Raw genomic sequence first — 17,110 nt, forward strand, 5'->3', positions numbered from 1 at the left:
TATATTAATGATGACAATCATTCCATTACCATCCTTCCACATTAAGTGTATGCAGTTGCATTAAGATATAAAGTGCATCAAACAGTATATTATTAATATAGTTGTGATGACCGCTCATTTAGGTCGATTAAAAGATGATCTCTTCGACATGATCGTCCTAAAAAAAGCAACAAAAAAAATTCAAATAAAATATATGTACTACAAATTTTAACGAAATTTTTAGCGATGAATTTTTAAAAATCACAATTATTGTATTCGGCAAAAATAATACTTTTCGATCTCTGTGAGCTTGAAACTAAACTGCATATATCTGACATGTGAATAAATTAAAACATTCATCGGTGACTGCGCATTAGTTTGTAAGAGATACATCGGCTGAATTATACTATATTATATAGGTATACCACTGACTCCACGTCGAAATAAATACAGCTTTGTGAATACATTATACACTATGTGTTTCTAGGTCATCTGGAAAACATGGTTTCAACTTCGCACGTTTTTTTTCCTTTCGGGAATATTGATAATAAATAATAATAATTATTAAAATAAAATCCTTCGGAGCGAACCCGATTTTCATGTATTTTTGTCATATAACAACACTACGCGATTCTAAATTAACTGCAGTGAAACGCGCAACAACCAGACTGGATCTGAACCTAGGGGTTGTCCTGCAGGTTTAAGATTACGTTATACTACTAATAATTAATAAATACACAATATGTTATTATGATTACTGACTGATTAATAAGAGTAATTCGTATCGGTAGTTTTACTTTTTTTTTTTTGGTTGTATATTATTTATAAGTTATAAGATCTCACAGACAACAGTAAAATAATTTTCAAAACAAGACGTTCTGTACATATTATAATGTAATAACTGAAATATACGTCATAGTTTTCATTTTGTATTTTCCTATTTCTTAGCCGTGTAATAGTAATTAGTAATTACAATACGAGTATTTTAGGTTGTAGGTATATTATAGCTGAGCGTCAAAAATAATAATAAAATAATTAATGTATGATTATATTATGGCATAATGCGCAAACTACGATCCGTTTACGATTTATCACATTACATATATATATATAGATATATTATTAATCTATTATATTTATCATATTATAATAAATGTACCGGTAAAAATATAAACAACATATCAGCAATTGGATATAACATTAGTAAATTTAACATACATAATATAATTTATATAAGTCTAAAATATTATTGTTAAAGAGGAAAAAATGATTTACAAACAGATAACAATATTATATTATTATATTATCAAAGATTTATGATATTTTTTAATGAACGTATGAACTTAAATAATATAGAAAACATTTAAAGTAAATTAGAAAACCTATGAATAAATAATAAAATCAGTTTTAGTATATCTATACTAAATTAGGTATAGCTTGTATAATAGTGTTATCAAAATATAACGGTTTTTGAACCCAAATAATACCAATCAATTTAAATTATATCAAACGATTATAAATGAACATTATTTGTTTATTTGATAATAAACTACAATAATTAATTAAATTTAAGTGTTTAGTCTTAAAATTAATAATTTAGTTATTAATTAAAAATGTTGGTCATGACAAAAAAAATTACTTAGATACAATTTATCCAGGAAAAACATTAAAATTTTAATTTTCCTAGACAATGCTGGAAACGGATTTTTATAAATTATTAATACTAAAATATGCCGATTAATTAATGATAAGTGTCAATAATACTATATAGATATATTTGAATCCTATTTAGTGGAAGGTATAATGTATATATGATTTGTGTCAAGAGCAACGACACCAAAATTTTAAAAACCTACATACAGGAATACGCGAAACAGGAAATTTTTAAGCTTACGTCATAGCATACCTATTCTACCAACTTCTTTAATGGTGTGAAGTGTGAACATGAAAATACGAATAGGCTTAATGTTTTTAGACATTACACTACAGTAATTAGTAGGTACTATAGGTACTAAAAAATGCACGTAAACAACAACATATTCTCGGCAAAAATATTTTACTTTCTGACCTGCGTCCAAAATATTTAGTTTTATTTGTATTGGCTACGGTCTGCTCCAATATGTGTATATATATATATATTTATGTGTGTGTACTGTGTATGTATTGTGAGTATGTGTATTGGCGTCGCCGAATATGTGTAATAAAATGGATGTGCGCACGATCATGATTTATTGTTTCGCGGTATAATATAAAACACTCAATCAATTCCTTAAGGATTTTGGTTCGGTGACATTATTAACTACTCTCGTTGACGCTACGATTTAAACCTTATATTATTATTAATGTCGCCTGCATAAACTATAAATTAATTTGTTCTATGATGATACATATATATATATATATATACTACATAGAGAGAGAGAGATACACACTAACCTAGCTAATTAATCTTATTTTCAGTATTTATGACGAAATATGATGTTTATTAAAAAAAAAAAAATATTGATAACAATAAATAATTATTAGCACCATTACTATGAATATTGATTTTAACTAAATATAGTACGAAACCTGTGTGATTGTTAAGTCCAGTATAATGTGTTGATGAACCAAAAAATTTCACAAAAATTAAAAAAAAACTAAAACGTTTAGTAATTAAATACAACTGTGACAACGTTCAAAAAGAAGTATATAACTTTTCATACACGTCAAGCCGAAGGCATATTATACTGATTATAGATATTGATAATTATGCAAGAGAACCACAACATTATTTAAACCTAGTATCGTATAAATTATCATAAAAAACCTGCCGGACTACTTAAAAAGGAAAATGTTTCATTTTAACGATACCGACACTATGTCTCAACTACGTCAAAACTTTCAATTCGGTGATTAGATGATACCAAATATTTTTTTCTATATTTGCGTGTCATTAGAGAAGTCAAAACAATAATAAAAACGAAAAATAAATATTAAAACTTAAAACTATAATATTTATTTTTAACATCAACCCAGTGCTGCAGAATGTAATATTATCTACAAATGAAACGATTATTGTAACCGAATTAAAATCAATTTAATTAAAAGTTGTGGGTAAACGAAAAACAATGTCACTACAACATACATTCAATTCGTTATCTATGTGTATATATACATATAATATATTTATTTAAACATTGTATACAAAATAATTTCGAATTAGGTATATTCGCAAAAATAGAACACACCTTGTCATATTGAAATATTTAATTATTTTTTTATCGTTTTTTTTTTTACACTATAATATATTTTTAGATAGGTACACATAAGTATACCACAAATGAATGATTTATGCATTTTGATTCGTTGGCGTGCCGAATAGAATTAATTAGACATACAGCAGGTAATTATTCCTTTGTTTCAAGTTACTAGGTTACTTATATATCTCATGACCATTAAGTACAATATAATTATCATGAATGAAATATATTATATACATGTGTGTGTATGTCGACACTAAAATAAATTGTAGTATTGGTATAAAAATATAGTAATATAGGTAATACAACCATGTGTTTTATAAAATTAACGAATATTTTGCTTCGATAAATGTAAAAAAGAATATACTATTAGAATAAAACTATTAATTTATTTTGTTCAAAATAGAGCAGACAAATTTAATTTGCCAAGTATAAATCCTATAAATATAATAATTGTTTTAGATACGAACATTGATAAGATATGAATACTGTCATTTGGCCTTGATAGCCTAAATTGGTTTCCATTAGTATTGAATTAATACTTTAAGTTACCTATATATTTTATCGACTAGTTACATTTCGTCAATAGTGTACATAAAATAAACAAATTTCAATTTTGTTGTTTTACATAATTTCAATAATGAATATTCATTATCTTTTGAACATTATGTTTCTGTAGTTTACCGAGCGTACACTCAGCATATAATTAATGAACCAATCTACCAAAAAAAAAAAAAAAAGTTAGGTAATATGACCCAAGATAAGTTCTTTAGTTTGTTTTTATACACATTGGTATATACGATTATATATATTTTGTTAAGGCTAACTTAATTATTTTAAGTGTGTTACCTTATTCTAAATAGAATATGCATATTACACAATTATTATTTATTAATGTGAACTGAAAAAAATACTGTACATGGAGGTACCTGCAAATAAAATGTATCATAATTATATATGATACTTTAATTATAAATAAAATTTGACGTTTTATTTAAAATATAATTGCATATACAATTTTAACGAGTTATTATTTGTTTACTGAATATGCAATAAAAAATAATTATAATAATAGAATTAAACTAAATATTAGGCAAGTTTTTATTCAATAATCAGATGAATAAAATTAAAAAGTTAATATTTTACTTAATTTAGTTTGAATTATGGTTTTAAAAATAAGAATATTTAACTATTAAATATTTGATAAATAAAACAAGCAATCAATAAAAAACCATGCGTAAATAATCTTATGATAAATCTAACTTCTGTAAATCTCATACTAACATGAGTTCTATTACTTTTTTTAACTCTTATAATCTGTTAAATTGGCTTTTATTAACTAAAAAAATATATAACATCATATACAATTATAACGTCCAATTGGTATACAATTAAACGTCAATAATACTTAAATATAAAACAATACTCAAACAACAGTACAACACGTACCTACCACTTTAACACAAACATAAAAACTTAACATAAAATTAAAAATGTAGTACATTATATTGTATCCTAAATTTTAACAGGGTTAAAAATATTTGCTTACTAGAATTATAAGCTTAACGACCAAATAATATAAGATGTAACGATAACGTAATGTGTTTACACTTGAATTTTATTGTTCAATCATAAACATAATATTTGAGCTCAACAGAATTGCCAACAGACATGATGTATATTACATATATAAATATTATATGTTGAGATACAAACTTAAAAATAATATAGTTTACGTATGTTCATCGTTCGTCCGAAAGATGTTTTTAGTGTAGGTACCTATATTAGTCCTATTGTAATTACTATTTAGAATCTACAACAATACTACAACACAATATTTTTTTATGCAATCATATAATCATATATAAAAGACAAAAGTTTGAAAATAATATTATACTATTTGTTTTTGGTTTGATCTATGAAAATGGAGCTCAATTGCCAGCACGAGGTTGGAGGGAAGTATTAAAATAACAATACTGTGAGAAAGGTAAACAATGCTGACTATACAAGTTTAAATAACGAAAAAAATTTCAAAAAAATTCTAATGAGTAGCGGTGGTAAGAAGAGTTACTCAAGGCGAGCGTGTGGCCTTGTTTTGATTGTTGGAGAAAATTTTTACAAAGCGGGCCGCTAATTTTAGAATCGTTCAGAAATAGAGTTATACATCGACCGCGACGTCACTATACCGTAGACTATATTATATACTATGCGGACAAGTCACAATCGTGAAAAAAAAACGCTCAAGCATTAATTTATGGCTTGTGAGCCGTTATATTTTTTATAGCGATAAATCTCGCAGTAAATTAACTTTTCACCACTCATCGATAGGTATAATAGGTATATATAGTGTCGGAAATATTTTCGGCACAACGTTTTTATCTTCAAAACGACCCATTATTATCATGGTGCAGCGTATAGATGTATTATTTTATTAAGATTTAAGTGCGACGTCAGTCGTATTCGACCAAAAAATCTAGATAAATCAGCGAACATACATATACGCATGGTACCTATATCTCATATACCTAACCAGCTACCTACTTCACACAAACGTATATAATATATAATTTGTAGTATACGACGCATAACGAGGGCAGAGTAAATAACATTTTACACCTCTGATGACGCCGGCGTTCTGAATAAAACATCATTAACGCATCATATTATTATATTATGATTTGGATTTTATTTTTCCGTAATAAAATTATATTATTATAGTGCGTACATAACGATAGTATACGCAACCTATAATGTTATAATTTATAAGTACCTATATGCGTTATTGCATTATACTAATATACTATATAATGTAACGCGTACAAATGAATAATGATTAATAAATAATAAATGTGATGTACATTTTTTTTTACAATAAAAAAATTGTTTGGAACTCACTAAATATCTATTCAATACAATACAGTTACATTATTATCTTATCTTAAGAAAATCACCTAGTTAGCCTTTAACATAACAAAATTATGAAAGATTTCAAACCAGCGAACGTTATCTCCAGTATGATAGGTATATATTATATCATAGTTCTATCATATATTATGGATGTATGGGTTCAACTTTTAACTGACCCGTCGAACTATGATGTTCATTAAAACATAATTAATTTATGTGCTAAAAATATATTCACAGTTCATATTCATGGAGGTAAAACAACAAAACTGCAAGAAAAACATGTCTGGACTTGCTTGCAATAAGTCGGTAAATAAGCGTATACATCATCATGCTCATTAATAGCCATACTATAGAAAAACTGTTTTAATGTATAATAAAAATACATTGAGTTTTTAAAATCAATAATGACCACATTAAACTATCTAAACTCGAAGGGTCAATCGAAAGTCCAAATGTACCTACCTATATCATTTTGCAACGGTTATATATATCGTACAAACTACAAGATGTAAAACGATATTAAAAAGTTAAAACACTATTTTAAATTTACATTATTTCACAATGGATAAAACAAAAATTATAAAGAAACCATACTAGTAAAATGTATTTCTTTATCTCACAATTGAGTATCTAATATAGTTAAAAAAAACTTTTCACCGTATTTTACTAATTATGATTACATTATTGAAATTAAAGTATTTTAAACTATATTATAAAGAATAACATAATATGTGTTTTACGAGAGCTAAATAAATTTCTTTAACATACTAATAATTATAAATATTAAAAAACTTTAAGAAAAATAAACGCATATAACTTAATTAAAAAAAAAAAAATTTCAGATAAAACATAAATAATATATTATAGGTATATTACAATTGTTATAATAAATAATATGATACACCTTAATTTAAACAATTTAATAATAATGAATGATATATGGAGAGATTTTTACTTTATTCTACTGTTATAGGTCAGCGAATTTTTTTTTACTAATGCAATCTCATAAAATCAGTAATAAAAAAAACGAAAAGTACAAGAACAAAAATAATTTTAAAAAATGTATCATCCAATTGTATACACACATTATGTGTATCATAACTATTCGAATTATAAATAATTTTTGAAATATAATAATATACTTTTATACTTTTAAAGACATGCATATTAAAACATATAGCATTATCAACAATTGTATTTGTTTATTGTCACTGAAGTAAAACAGAAACCCAAATATTATATAATCTTAGCAATGTTCAAAAATAAACAATAAATATGTGAATTATATCAAATGATAAACACAACAGTATATTTTTTAAGGTCTTAAGTTAAACCAATGTAGTTAGATAATAATGTTTCATCTGTACATAAACTGTGAAGGGTAGGAAAGAAAATTCAAATATGTACGAAACATGCTTATGAAACAAATATATATATATATATGTGTATCAGAAGAAAAAAAATATATATAGGTATATTTATATAAAGAAATATAGAATATTAAGTTATTACAAAACTAAACTGTATAAGTTATTAAAAAATCTGTTGATAAAGTAAATTCATTTATAACAATTAATAATCAACAATAAGTTCTTCGTGGAGATAACTCTAAAATCATTGGAAATATTACATGAGTATTAATAAACATAATGATAAAAACAAACGAGAATAAATTAGAATAAAATGATAATACAGATCATTTCTGAATATTGAGCTAGATCATTAAAAAAAGAGAAAGTTTTTTTTTTAACTACTAATTTAAACTTGTAATTTTATAATAAATCACAATGAGCTGACTCTACTATACTAGTATGCGATTATATTTTTAAAGAATTTTTATTTAATTTTATAGGTAACTTGATTTTATTATTATGGTATGTATATTCATATTTTCCTATATCAAGTTTATAATATTAATTATAATGTTTAAAGAAAACCGAAAAAAATGTATAAAAATTGCATATTGGTGGTATTTACATAATATACCCATCATAGATACAAGTATTCTAGTTTTCTAATCAAATTTAGTTTATAACAATTAACTTGTCATGTTGTATGATGAATATGTACATTTCAAAATGATATCGGTGCGTGTAAACGTAAAGTGAAGTATATTCAATGAATATACATTTTTATACACTAAACCTATTAATTACATATAAATTATAATAAATTAATACCTATGTGTTATAAAAAAGCAACCAATGGTCTATATACTTTATTTGTACACCAATATTACAAAAACTTAATCATCTATTATGGACTCGTCCAGAGGTGACCAACCGTATTCAAGCGCATGCGACTATATGAAGGCATTTATTTTCGAACAACTTATACACTACAGCAGCTTTCACGAATGTGTTAAGCGTATTAAAAAATAATAATAATTGCAACTGTGACACAGGACACAGGTACAACCTAAAACATTTAGTTAAAATAATTTATGAAAAAAATGTTTTAAATCTTCTATTAATATCCGTATATTATTCAACGATTATTATTTATTTTATTGTATTATAGATTAAAAATGAATTTTTAAATAGTGACACACCAAACAAATATGTTATAGACATCCATGAATTAAGTATTACTATACTTACTATTTTATAAATAAATTATTATTAGAAATAACTATTAATAAAATTCATATTACAATAATAAGTAATAACGATCTTTAATAACACTAATATAAATTATCCAATACCTAAGTATAAAAGTAATTGTAGTATGAAACGTGTAGTCTTAAAAATTATTTCAATTTTACGACGTTGAAATATTTCTGAATTAATCATATTAAATTGTTTAAGTTTAACATATGTATTATTTACTATTTAAGGTGTCTGTATTACGTACATAGAATGAATATTGTTATGTATCCATCCGTCCATTTGGACTTCCGTTGCCATAGTCGCAAAATACTATTGTTAGTTTTCTTTTAAACATTATTTTATAATATTTTGTTCGCCTAAACTACCATTCTTATAAATTTATCGTTGTCTCTAATATTATGTTTTCTTATTGACATTAAATAAAATAAAATATTCTAATATTATTTCGTATAACAATATTATGTCATATAATATATAATAAAGATACCAGTCAATAATAAATTATCACATGTTTTACTTAGATTTGACGATACGTTTCATTTATGTAAATTTGAACATAAAATATCGAATTCGATTCGATTAGGCAATATATACATTTTACAATTCATTTCAAACTCATAAATTATATTAAGGTATAGATACACTCATAGAACCTATACATAGGAACTCGCGTGTGTTTATAGACTGAGCATTTTTGATGTGGTATTATTATTTACTTTTAACAGAATACACCCGTTTTATGTAATAAATCCGTAGAAAATTCGTCGTGATTCCTTTAAATGAATGCATACCTACTTATTGTTTTGTTGTTATTTATGATTCGTATGAGTAACTTACACTTTATTCCATAATTTATTAAAAAAATAATAATAACTGCATGAAACATCACAATACATAATATAAGTTCTTATATGATATTTCAACATTTGTCTACAATCTGAAGCATATGAAGATGTGAACAACGTGATAAATCATATGAATATAATTTGAATAAAATATCATAGTATGAATCTTTTTTTTTACATAATTCATTGTATAAATCGAGGGTAGTAGACCTATGGCACAAATAAAAAAAAAACTAATAGGTTTCACAAAAAGATGAATAATAAAAATATTGACTTGGTATTTTTAAACGCAATACTGCAATACTATACTATATTTTACAGAAAATACATACAAAAAATTATAATAAAAATCTAATATCATAATTAAATAAGTTCTTATAAAAAAAATAGCCAACCTGCATAAGGATTAGAATAATTTATAAATGACGTCATATATATATATGTTTGCTATATTAAATATATTGTGTTATATTACTGCATGTGTCAGTTAAAATACCATATGCAGTGTTTTTCCGAATTTGATAAAACTGTGAATAGACTCCAAATTCTTTAAAAATAAAATTATAAAGGATTGTATTTTGTTAATTATAAATTGTATAAAAATGACACAATATTAAGTGATTAAAATTTGTGTTTGATATTAATTATACCTAAATACATCATCATATATTATAAATTAAAAATATGGAACCATAATTATATCGGCTAATAAATACATACAATTAAACAAATGCATGCGAATAATTTTATTACTTTTCGTAGTTCAATACACTTAATACTCAGAGAAAATAATTTATAGTAAGAATTTGTATTTATAGTAGTTACACCGTGGTACTTATCTTTTAATTGTTTTAATCTATTTACTCCACTTAACTTGTTTTAACTTGCCTATTATTATAATAATTTATAGATATCAGATAATTAAACGTATATACTTTAGTATTATTTACTTATAAGAGTTGAATTTTATGCAAGATAATTTAGAAAACCATAAGTGTATAATACATTTCAATATAACTCAATCACTTGAAAAAAAAATTAACATCTATGAAAATAAAATGTATGTTTGAAATGATTTAATATATGTATATTATATTACAACAATACGTGATACAAGTGGTTTGAATAAAAAATAAAAACAAAATATTTAAAAATGATAACTAACATACATTAGTAAGAGTTGTTAAATATTACTGTCACTGTATATCCAATCAAATAATAATCAATACAGCTACAGCTATACAAATATTCCAGAATTTTCTGAATCATAATAGTAACCTCATTATTTTTTATTTTTCAATCTTTGAAAGTTATTTAACCAAATAAAAAAAACAGCAATTTTAAATATTGCAATATAGTTTATTTGTGACCGATTACTATAAAATCACTAAAAGAATGATTTCATTAAAATTATAATATTACATTAAATGCACATTTTATCAGACTTTCGAATTTCCAGGTAAATTTTAAATTAATTTACTGGTGACAAAAATAATTAATTTTTTTCTTATAATTAATATTAATTTATACTAAATTTATTTTTTAATAAGATATTTGGAAGATACACAAAACATATAGATAAAATATTTAATAATAGGTAATATTAAAAATGCAATACGATACTATATACTCATATTATATTACTTAAAATATGCCTCTCAGAATTGTACACATTTATAAAACGTTAATTTTATAAAACGCATATTATATTTGTGAATTGAAAGGTGCAAAAGTGTAATGGAAATAGAGTAAAGCCAATTCCATAAAACTACATCATAGGAATAGTAGAATAGAATGCAATAAAATCATATTTGAAAATTTGCAATCACGTACTAACACTGTTGTTACAATTTTTTTTATAAGTAAAAGAAGCTATCATATTTAATCTAGGTATAACATATGTTAAAAGAAAATTTGAATCATAATAAACTCTACGTAAAATTGGTTTAAACAATCACAATGATCGAAATACGCACAGTTAACGCTTCGGTAACTCATTCAATATTGGTGGACACATAATTTACTCAACCCAAGCAATATTTAACGAAAGGCAACTAATGGGGGATGGCTTATCATTATAATCCTCATAAATTAGCCACAAAACGTTTATAGATTTTTACTAAAAAATTTGAGACCTCGATTACGTACACCTATTTCAAATCTGTATATGATGTAGGATATTTATGATTAGTGAAACTCGTTTATATTAAATAATCAATACATTTTTATTTATTCGTGTAGTCTGTGACAATAGTTTATACAGCAAGGTCAGCATGATGGAGGCCGATATTTCTTATATATTCTACACTCGTCAACGCAAACATTGCATGCAAATATAATAATATTATGGTTGACTTTAAAAATCAAGAATTTCTGGTTTTTAAAACAAGTGATTTGAGTGTTTTGCTTAAAAATAAAAGCTATTAAGTTTGTGCAATATTGTAAATAAATCAAATCAATTTGAAAAAGGTAATTAAAAATACGCATAATATTTAAACGAGAAGTGATGAGTTAATTAAAAAACAATAGTGACTGATGATTCAAATATAGAACACACAAGTCACAAACAACTTCGAGGATCTATTATATGCATGAAATTTCCTGAAAACCTGTAAAACACTTATAAACTTAAATTAATAAAATTATACCTACATTATATATTTATATATATATACCAGACGAATTCTGTCTTTGTTTTTATGTTTTTAATCTTACGGGTATTTAAAATATGAATAAAAACAATTTAGTTGTGCTTGTTTCGGACAAACGAGTCGTTAATTAAGCAAATATATACACGTGAATTACAATTCTTTTTTTCACGCGTAATACTTACACTTAAACACATGAATAATTAATACAAACGTGCGGTATGGTTGGGTAAGGGTAAGGACATTTTTATATTTCATTTAATTGAATCTATTGCACAAAACTATACTCCTCACGTACGCCTCAAATACTATTATGAGTAAATATAAATTAATTTCAGGAGGGGTTAAAAAAAAATTTCCATTCTTAAATTTTAATTAATTATACAATCAAAATCAATGCCCGTGCCCCATACATTTCATGGTAGTGAACCCCTAACCCCCCTATATACGCCACTATAGTACATAGTACTACTCAAATAATACGCTCAATTATGATAGTTTATTAATCTGATGCGCTTAGATTGCCTATATTAAACGCCGTGAAATAGTCAAAATTTTTTGTATATATATTTCAACTTTATACTTCTAATTTAAGACTTGTGCATTATGATTATATGATTATTAATTTAAATATGTATTATAAATTGAATGTATGCTACTGTAAAAAATAATCTTATCATTAAAAAAAATATTAAGTTATTATAATTCATAAATATTTTTGTTTCAATTAATATTATTAAAAACTGATTAAAAAATGTCCTATTACAAAAAGTATATAGTGATTGTAAGTTAATACAAAAATAATGTTATTCAAATATAATTTAAAATTCATAATTAATTGCAGGTAATTAATAGTTCATTAATGTATTAACCAATAGCAGTGGTTCTCAACCTTTTAAGATTCATGTCACCCTTATCTATGAGAATTTAACACTACATCGCCCAAACATTAAAATATTTTTTAACTAATTTAAACTATAAATTTTAAAAGCAAAATATGATTACTTCTAAAAAATAGTACGTAGAAAAATAATAATAAAACATTTTTTATTTTAGTTGTAGTGTAAAATTAAAATTGACATTTTGGACATAAAAAATAAATAGAAATAATTTAAAGATATGAAATTTACAGAATATTGTTAAACAATTAGTTTTTAGTTCTAATACCTATTATATTGTTCCGAAATTAGTAGCGATTACATGACAGCAGCGGCAATAATACAATTTTATTCAAAAAAATTAATAATTGAATATTTTTATTAACCTAATGCTAGGTACATGTCACCTTGGTTGAGAACCACTGATTTATAGAATAGTATGATAACATATTAATTACATTAGATTACGAGTAGAATAATTAAAAATTATTTTTTCTTGTTATGCACATACATAAAACAATTATAATCGTAATGAATGCATTTGGTAAATACATAAAAAAAATAATTTATCAAATTCTATTTGACAATATTATAAAATTCTTATTAAAAATAAAAATATCAAATCAGTAAATATCTAAGTAGGTGCTTACATTAATTATAAATACATAATTATAAACTATAAGAACACGTATTTTGCCATTTAAATATTCAAGACAAATTTCAATAAAGAATTATTCAAAATAAATATTTCTTTTGGTATTGCAGTTTTTTATTTACTATCATAATATAGTATTGATTTTGTACATACTATACCTATGTCTATATAAAATATATTTTTTAAATATTAATTTGTATTATAATTACAAATGCATATGTAATATTTTAACATACTCTATGATATAACTCAGTATTTGTTAAATACTATTACAAATTTTACAATTGTCAATGTAAATAAAAAATAGTTATCTTTTAAAATTAAAACCCATTTTAATGGAATATTTCAATTCAGTTTGTGTTATTTTATTAAATAAAATTTTCTCAAAATATTTATTATACAATAATACATATAAAACCATTAAGCTAATTTCTATATATTTAAAAATGAAGCCAAAAATGTATAACATTTCATCAATTGATTGGGCTGATTTGGCTCAAATTTTTTTTTAATTATTCTTAATTGCAAGGAGAAGGTTTTTACAAAAAACAATTTTGGAAAACCCCTTTTTAAATTTTTTTTAAACATTTTTTTGATGATTGATTTTTTGAAGTCCGGAATCCGGAATGTTTTATCAAATTGAAAAAGCTACATCAAGCTTTAGCTTATAAGAGTATTTTCTTTTTGGCAAAACAACGTTTGCCGGGTCAGCTATATACTATAATATTGGATAATAATATACCAAAAACCAAATGACAAACAAAAACAGTCTGAAAAGTATTTCACCCGGTAATAATGATAAACTAATACTGAATAGTAATAACACTAATAGCTATTAACTAATAAGTAACATTGTTAAATGTTCAGCAGCTTCTCGGCTGACATATTCAACAAACCAGGTGTACAACAGTAAACGAGTAGAACCTGGCCAGTTCACTATTATAAATGAGCAATGAACATAAAATATCTTACCTAATTACGTAATTAATACACATAATGCTCTCAGGTTTTAGACCCTTGTGATCATTTAGTATGGTTGCTTGTGTAACTATCCAAACATAACCACCTCCTTTTGACAAAAATCGATACCTGTTTGTCTCTACCTGTCCTTTCTCGAATACTGCAAAAATAGTATGTTTATTAATTGAATATTAAAGCTTTCTTTAAATAAATAATTAATATATAAGCATTTATACTCACATATTTTAAAACTTTTTTCAACTGAATTACAATCTTGAGCATGGTAATAATCAAACACAGACTTTGCAACTAATGAATCAGGTTCATAACCCACATAGTTTGTTATGCTACAAATATAAAATAAATAGTTTTTAAAATTATTTTTGATTTTACACTTTTATAAAGCATACCTATACCTAATATTGTAATATATTTTATTTAATATTATACAAAACCTGGGTAAAAAAATTAAAAATGCTAAGTTAATATTTATTGTTAATATTAATTAATAATATACTTTTCTACATAAATTTTGGTTTTTAAAATCAACATTGAAATTAAAAATTATGAAATAATAAAATAAAAATTAATACTGTTCAAACTATTAGGCAACTATTAAAATGTTGTTCCAGTTCCAATAAATGATATAAATAAGTGTCAATTTTAAATAATTGAACAATAACAGATTAAGTTAATCATAGATAAAAATAGAAGATCATATTATCAAGATAACTCTTAATGTGGATAATACATTTTAAATTATAACATTTTAATATATCATACATATTTATTACTTTATTAGATACAATGTAAGCAATATAAAAATAAAATTAATGATCAAAATAGGAACATATCATTAGTTTAGATAAATAAAGTTAATGTTATAATTTTTATTTCTTAAAATATAGTAGAAGTTTTGAAAAAATATTAAAAAGTTTATTATATAGACCCTGGTTTTTTATAATTTTTCAAATGCATTCTAATAAGAAATTATACATATTATAGATAGTACTCTTATTTTTATTAAAATTATTAATGGTATTGTTAGATAATGTTCTATTTAATTTTTAGGTTTAAAAATACAGTACACAACTTTTATAGGAAATTAAGTAATGATTTCATTACAAATACTTTTTATAAATCAAAAAAAAAAATTATATTTAAATATAATATTAATTAAATATTTTAAAACTACTAAAATTATCTTTAAGCTTTAATAATAGGTAATTCATTAAAATGTGGTGATTTAAGTAATTATTAATTATAAACATATCAAGAAAAAAGATGATTAAATTTAATAAAATAGTTAATTTATATATTTGGTAAGTAAAAAATAACATTTTAAAACTATTTTATAAATTAATAGGTATTAAGTTAAGTTTTATAAAACTAGTCTAGATTGCCTAATCAAATTACATTATTTATTGCAAAAAAAAAAAAAGATTAAAATAGTTTTAAAAAAGTTATTACTAACAAAAACCAACTATTTTTTTATACATTTATATTTACAAATACCAAAGAATATAATACTATTAAATTTAGTATTTTTAAATACATTATAATCAGAATAATTATACATATTGCAGTGACATTTTTTGACAATTTTAATAACAAATAATTTATTGATACCTAACATTTATTATTTCTTAAAATTTATTAATGACAAAATCCTATTCTTTACAATCTTAAAAGTGTAATATTTTATGACTAAAATTCAAAATAATAATTATATCATTTGAACAATATATTTTTTTTAACTCACACATCATCTGCGATTATATATTTCATATCCAATGAATGCTTGCTGAAAAATATTTTGCTCTGTTTATACAGTGGTATCTCAATATTTGCTGGATGTGGTATTGGTTCAGCAATTGATACAAATATATGAGATGGAGAATCATTATTAGTTTTTTCAAACTTTGAATCACTATTATTAGATTTACTATCAGAATCTGTTTTTTTATCTGATTCGTAGTCTGAATCTGATTCTCCATCTGATAAAATTGATGATTTTATTCTGGCACAAGTGTTGATAACTGAATGTCCTGTAAAATGCAGCACCTAAAATGTATAAGAATATTTTGTTATTTTTAAACCTTTATATTATATTTATGAAACATAATTATAAATGTCTAGGTAAAGTAAGCACTAAAATTTAATCTTGTGTAATAAGTTTAATATAAGATGTAAAGTTCTAAAAAGAAGTGACTTAACAATTTATAGATTTTTATATAAATAATGCCAATAATGGTTAAAATAAAATAAAGTATTTTTAATCTAGAACACTTATAATCAAATAGTATATAAAACATAAATTATAATAAAGTAGAATTGAAGATGAAAAAACAACAGTTGTTAAAATAATAGGGATAAAAGTTCTCATA

At 23.5% G+C, this 17,110-nt stretch overlaps 1 protein-coding gene across 1 annotated transcript in view; it reads right to left on the reverse strand.

The window, feature by feature from the left end:
* The window catches only part of LOC132918137 (hypoxia-inducible factor 1-alpha-like), a 51,258-nt gene that overhangs the window by 10,277 nt on the left and 23,871 nt on the right, over positions 1-17,110 (reverse strand). Inside the window, exons 5-7 of the mRNA XM_060979249.1 lie at positions 16,486-16,787; positions 14,964-15,070; positions 14,736-14,883 (exon numbers count right to left, since the gene is read on the reverse strand). Coding sequence (XP_060835232.1) covers positions 14,736-14,883; positions 14,964-15,070; positions 16,486-16,787 — 557 coding nt within the window. The remainder of the gene's footprint in view (positions 1-14,735; positions 14,884-14,963; positions 15,071-16,485; positions 16,788-17,110) is intronic.

Source organism: Rhopalosiphum padi, chromosome 1 (genome assembly GCF_020882245.1).
Source record: "Rhopalosiphum padi isolate XX-2018 chromosome 1, ASM2088224v1, whole genome shotgun sequence".
In the NCBI taxonomy this organism is placed as follows: Eukaryota; Metazoa; Arthropoda; class Insecta; order Hemiptera; family Aphididae; genus Rhopalosiphum; species Rhopalosiphum padi.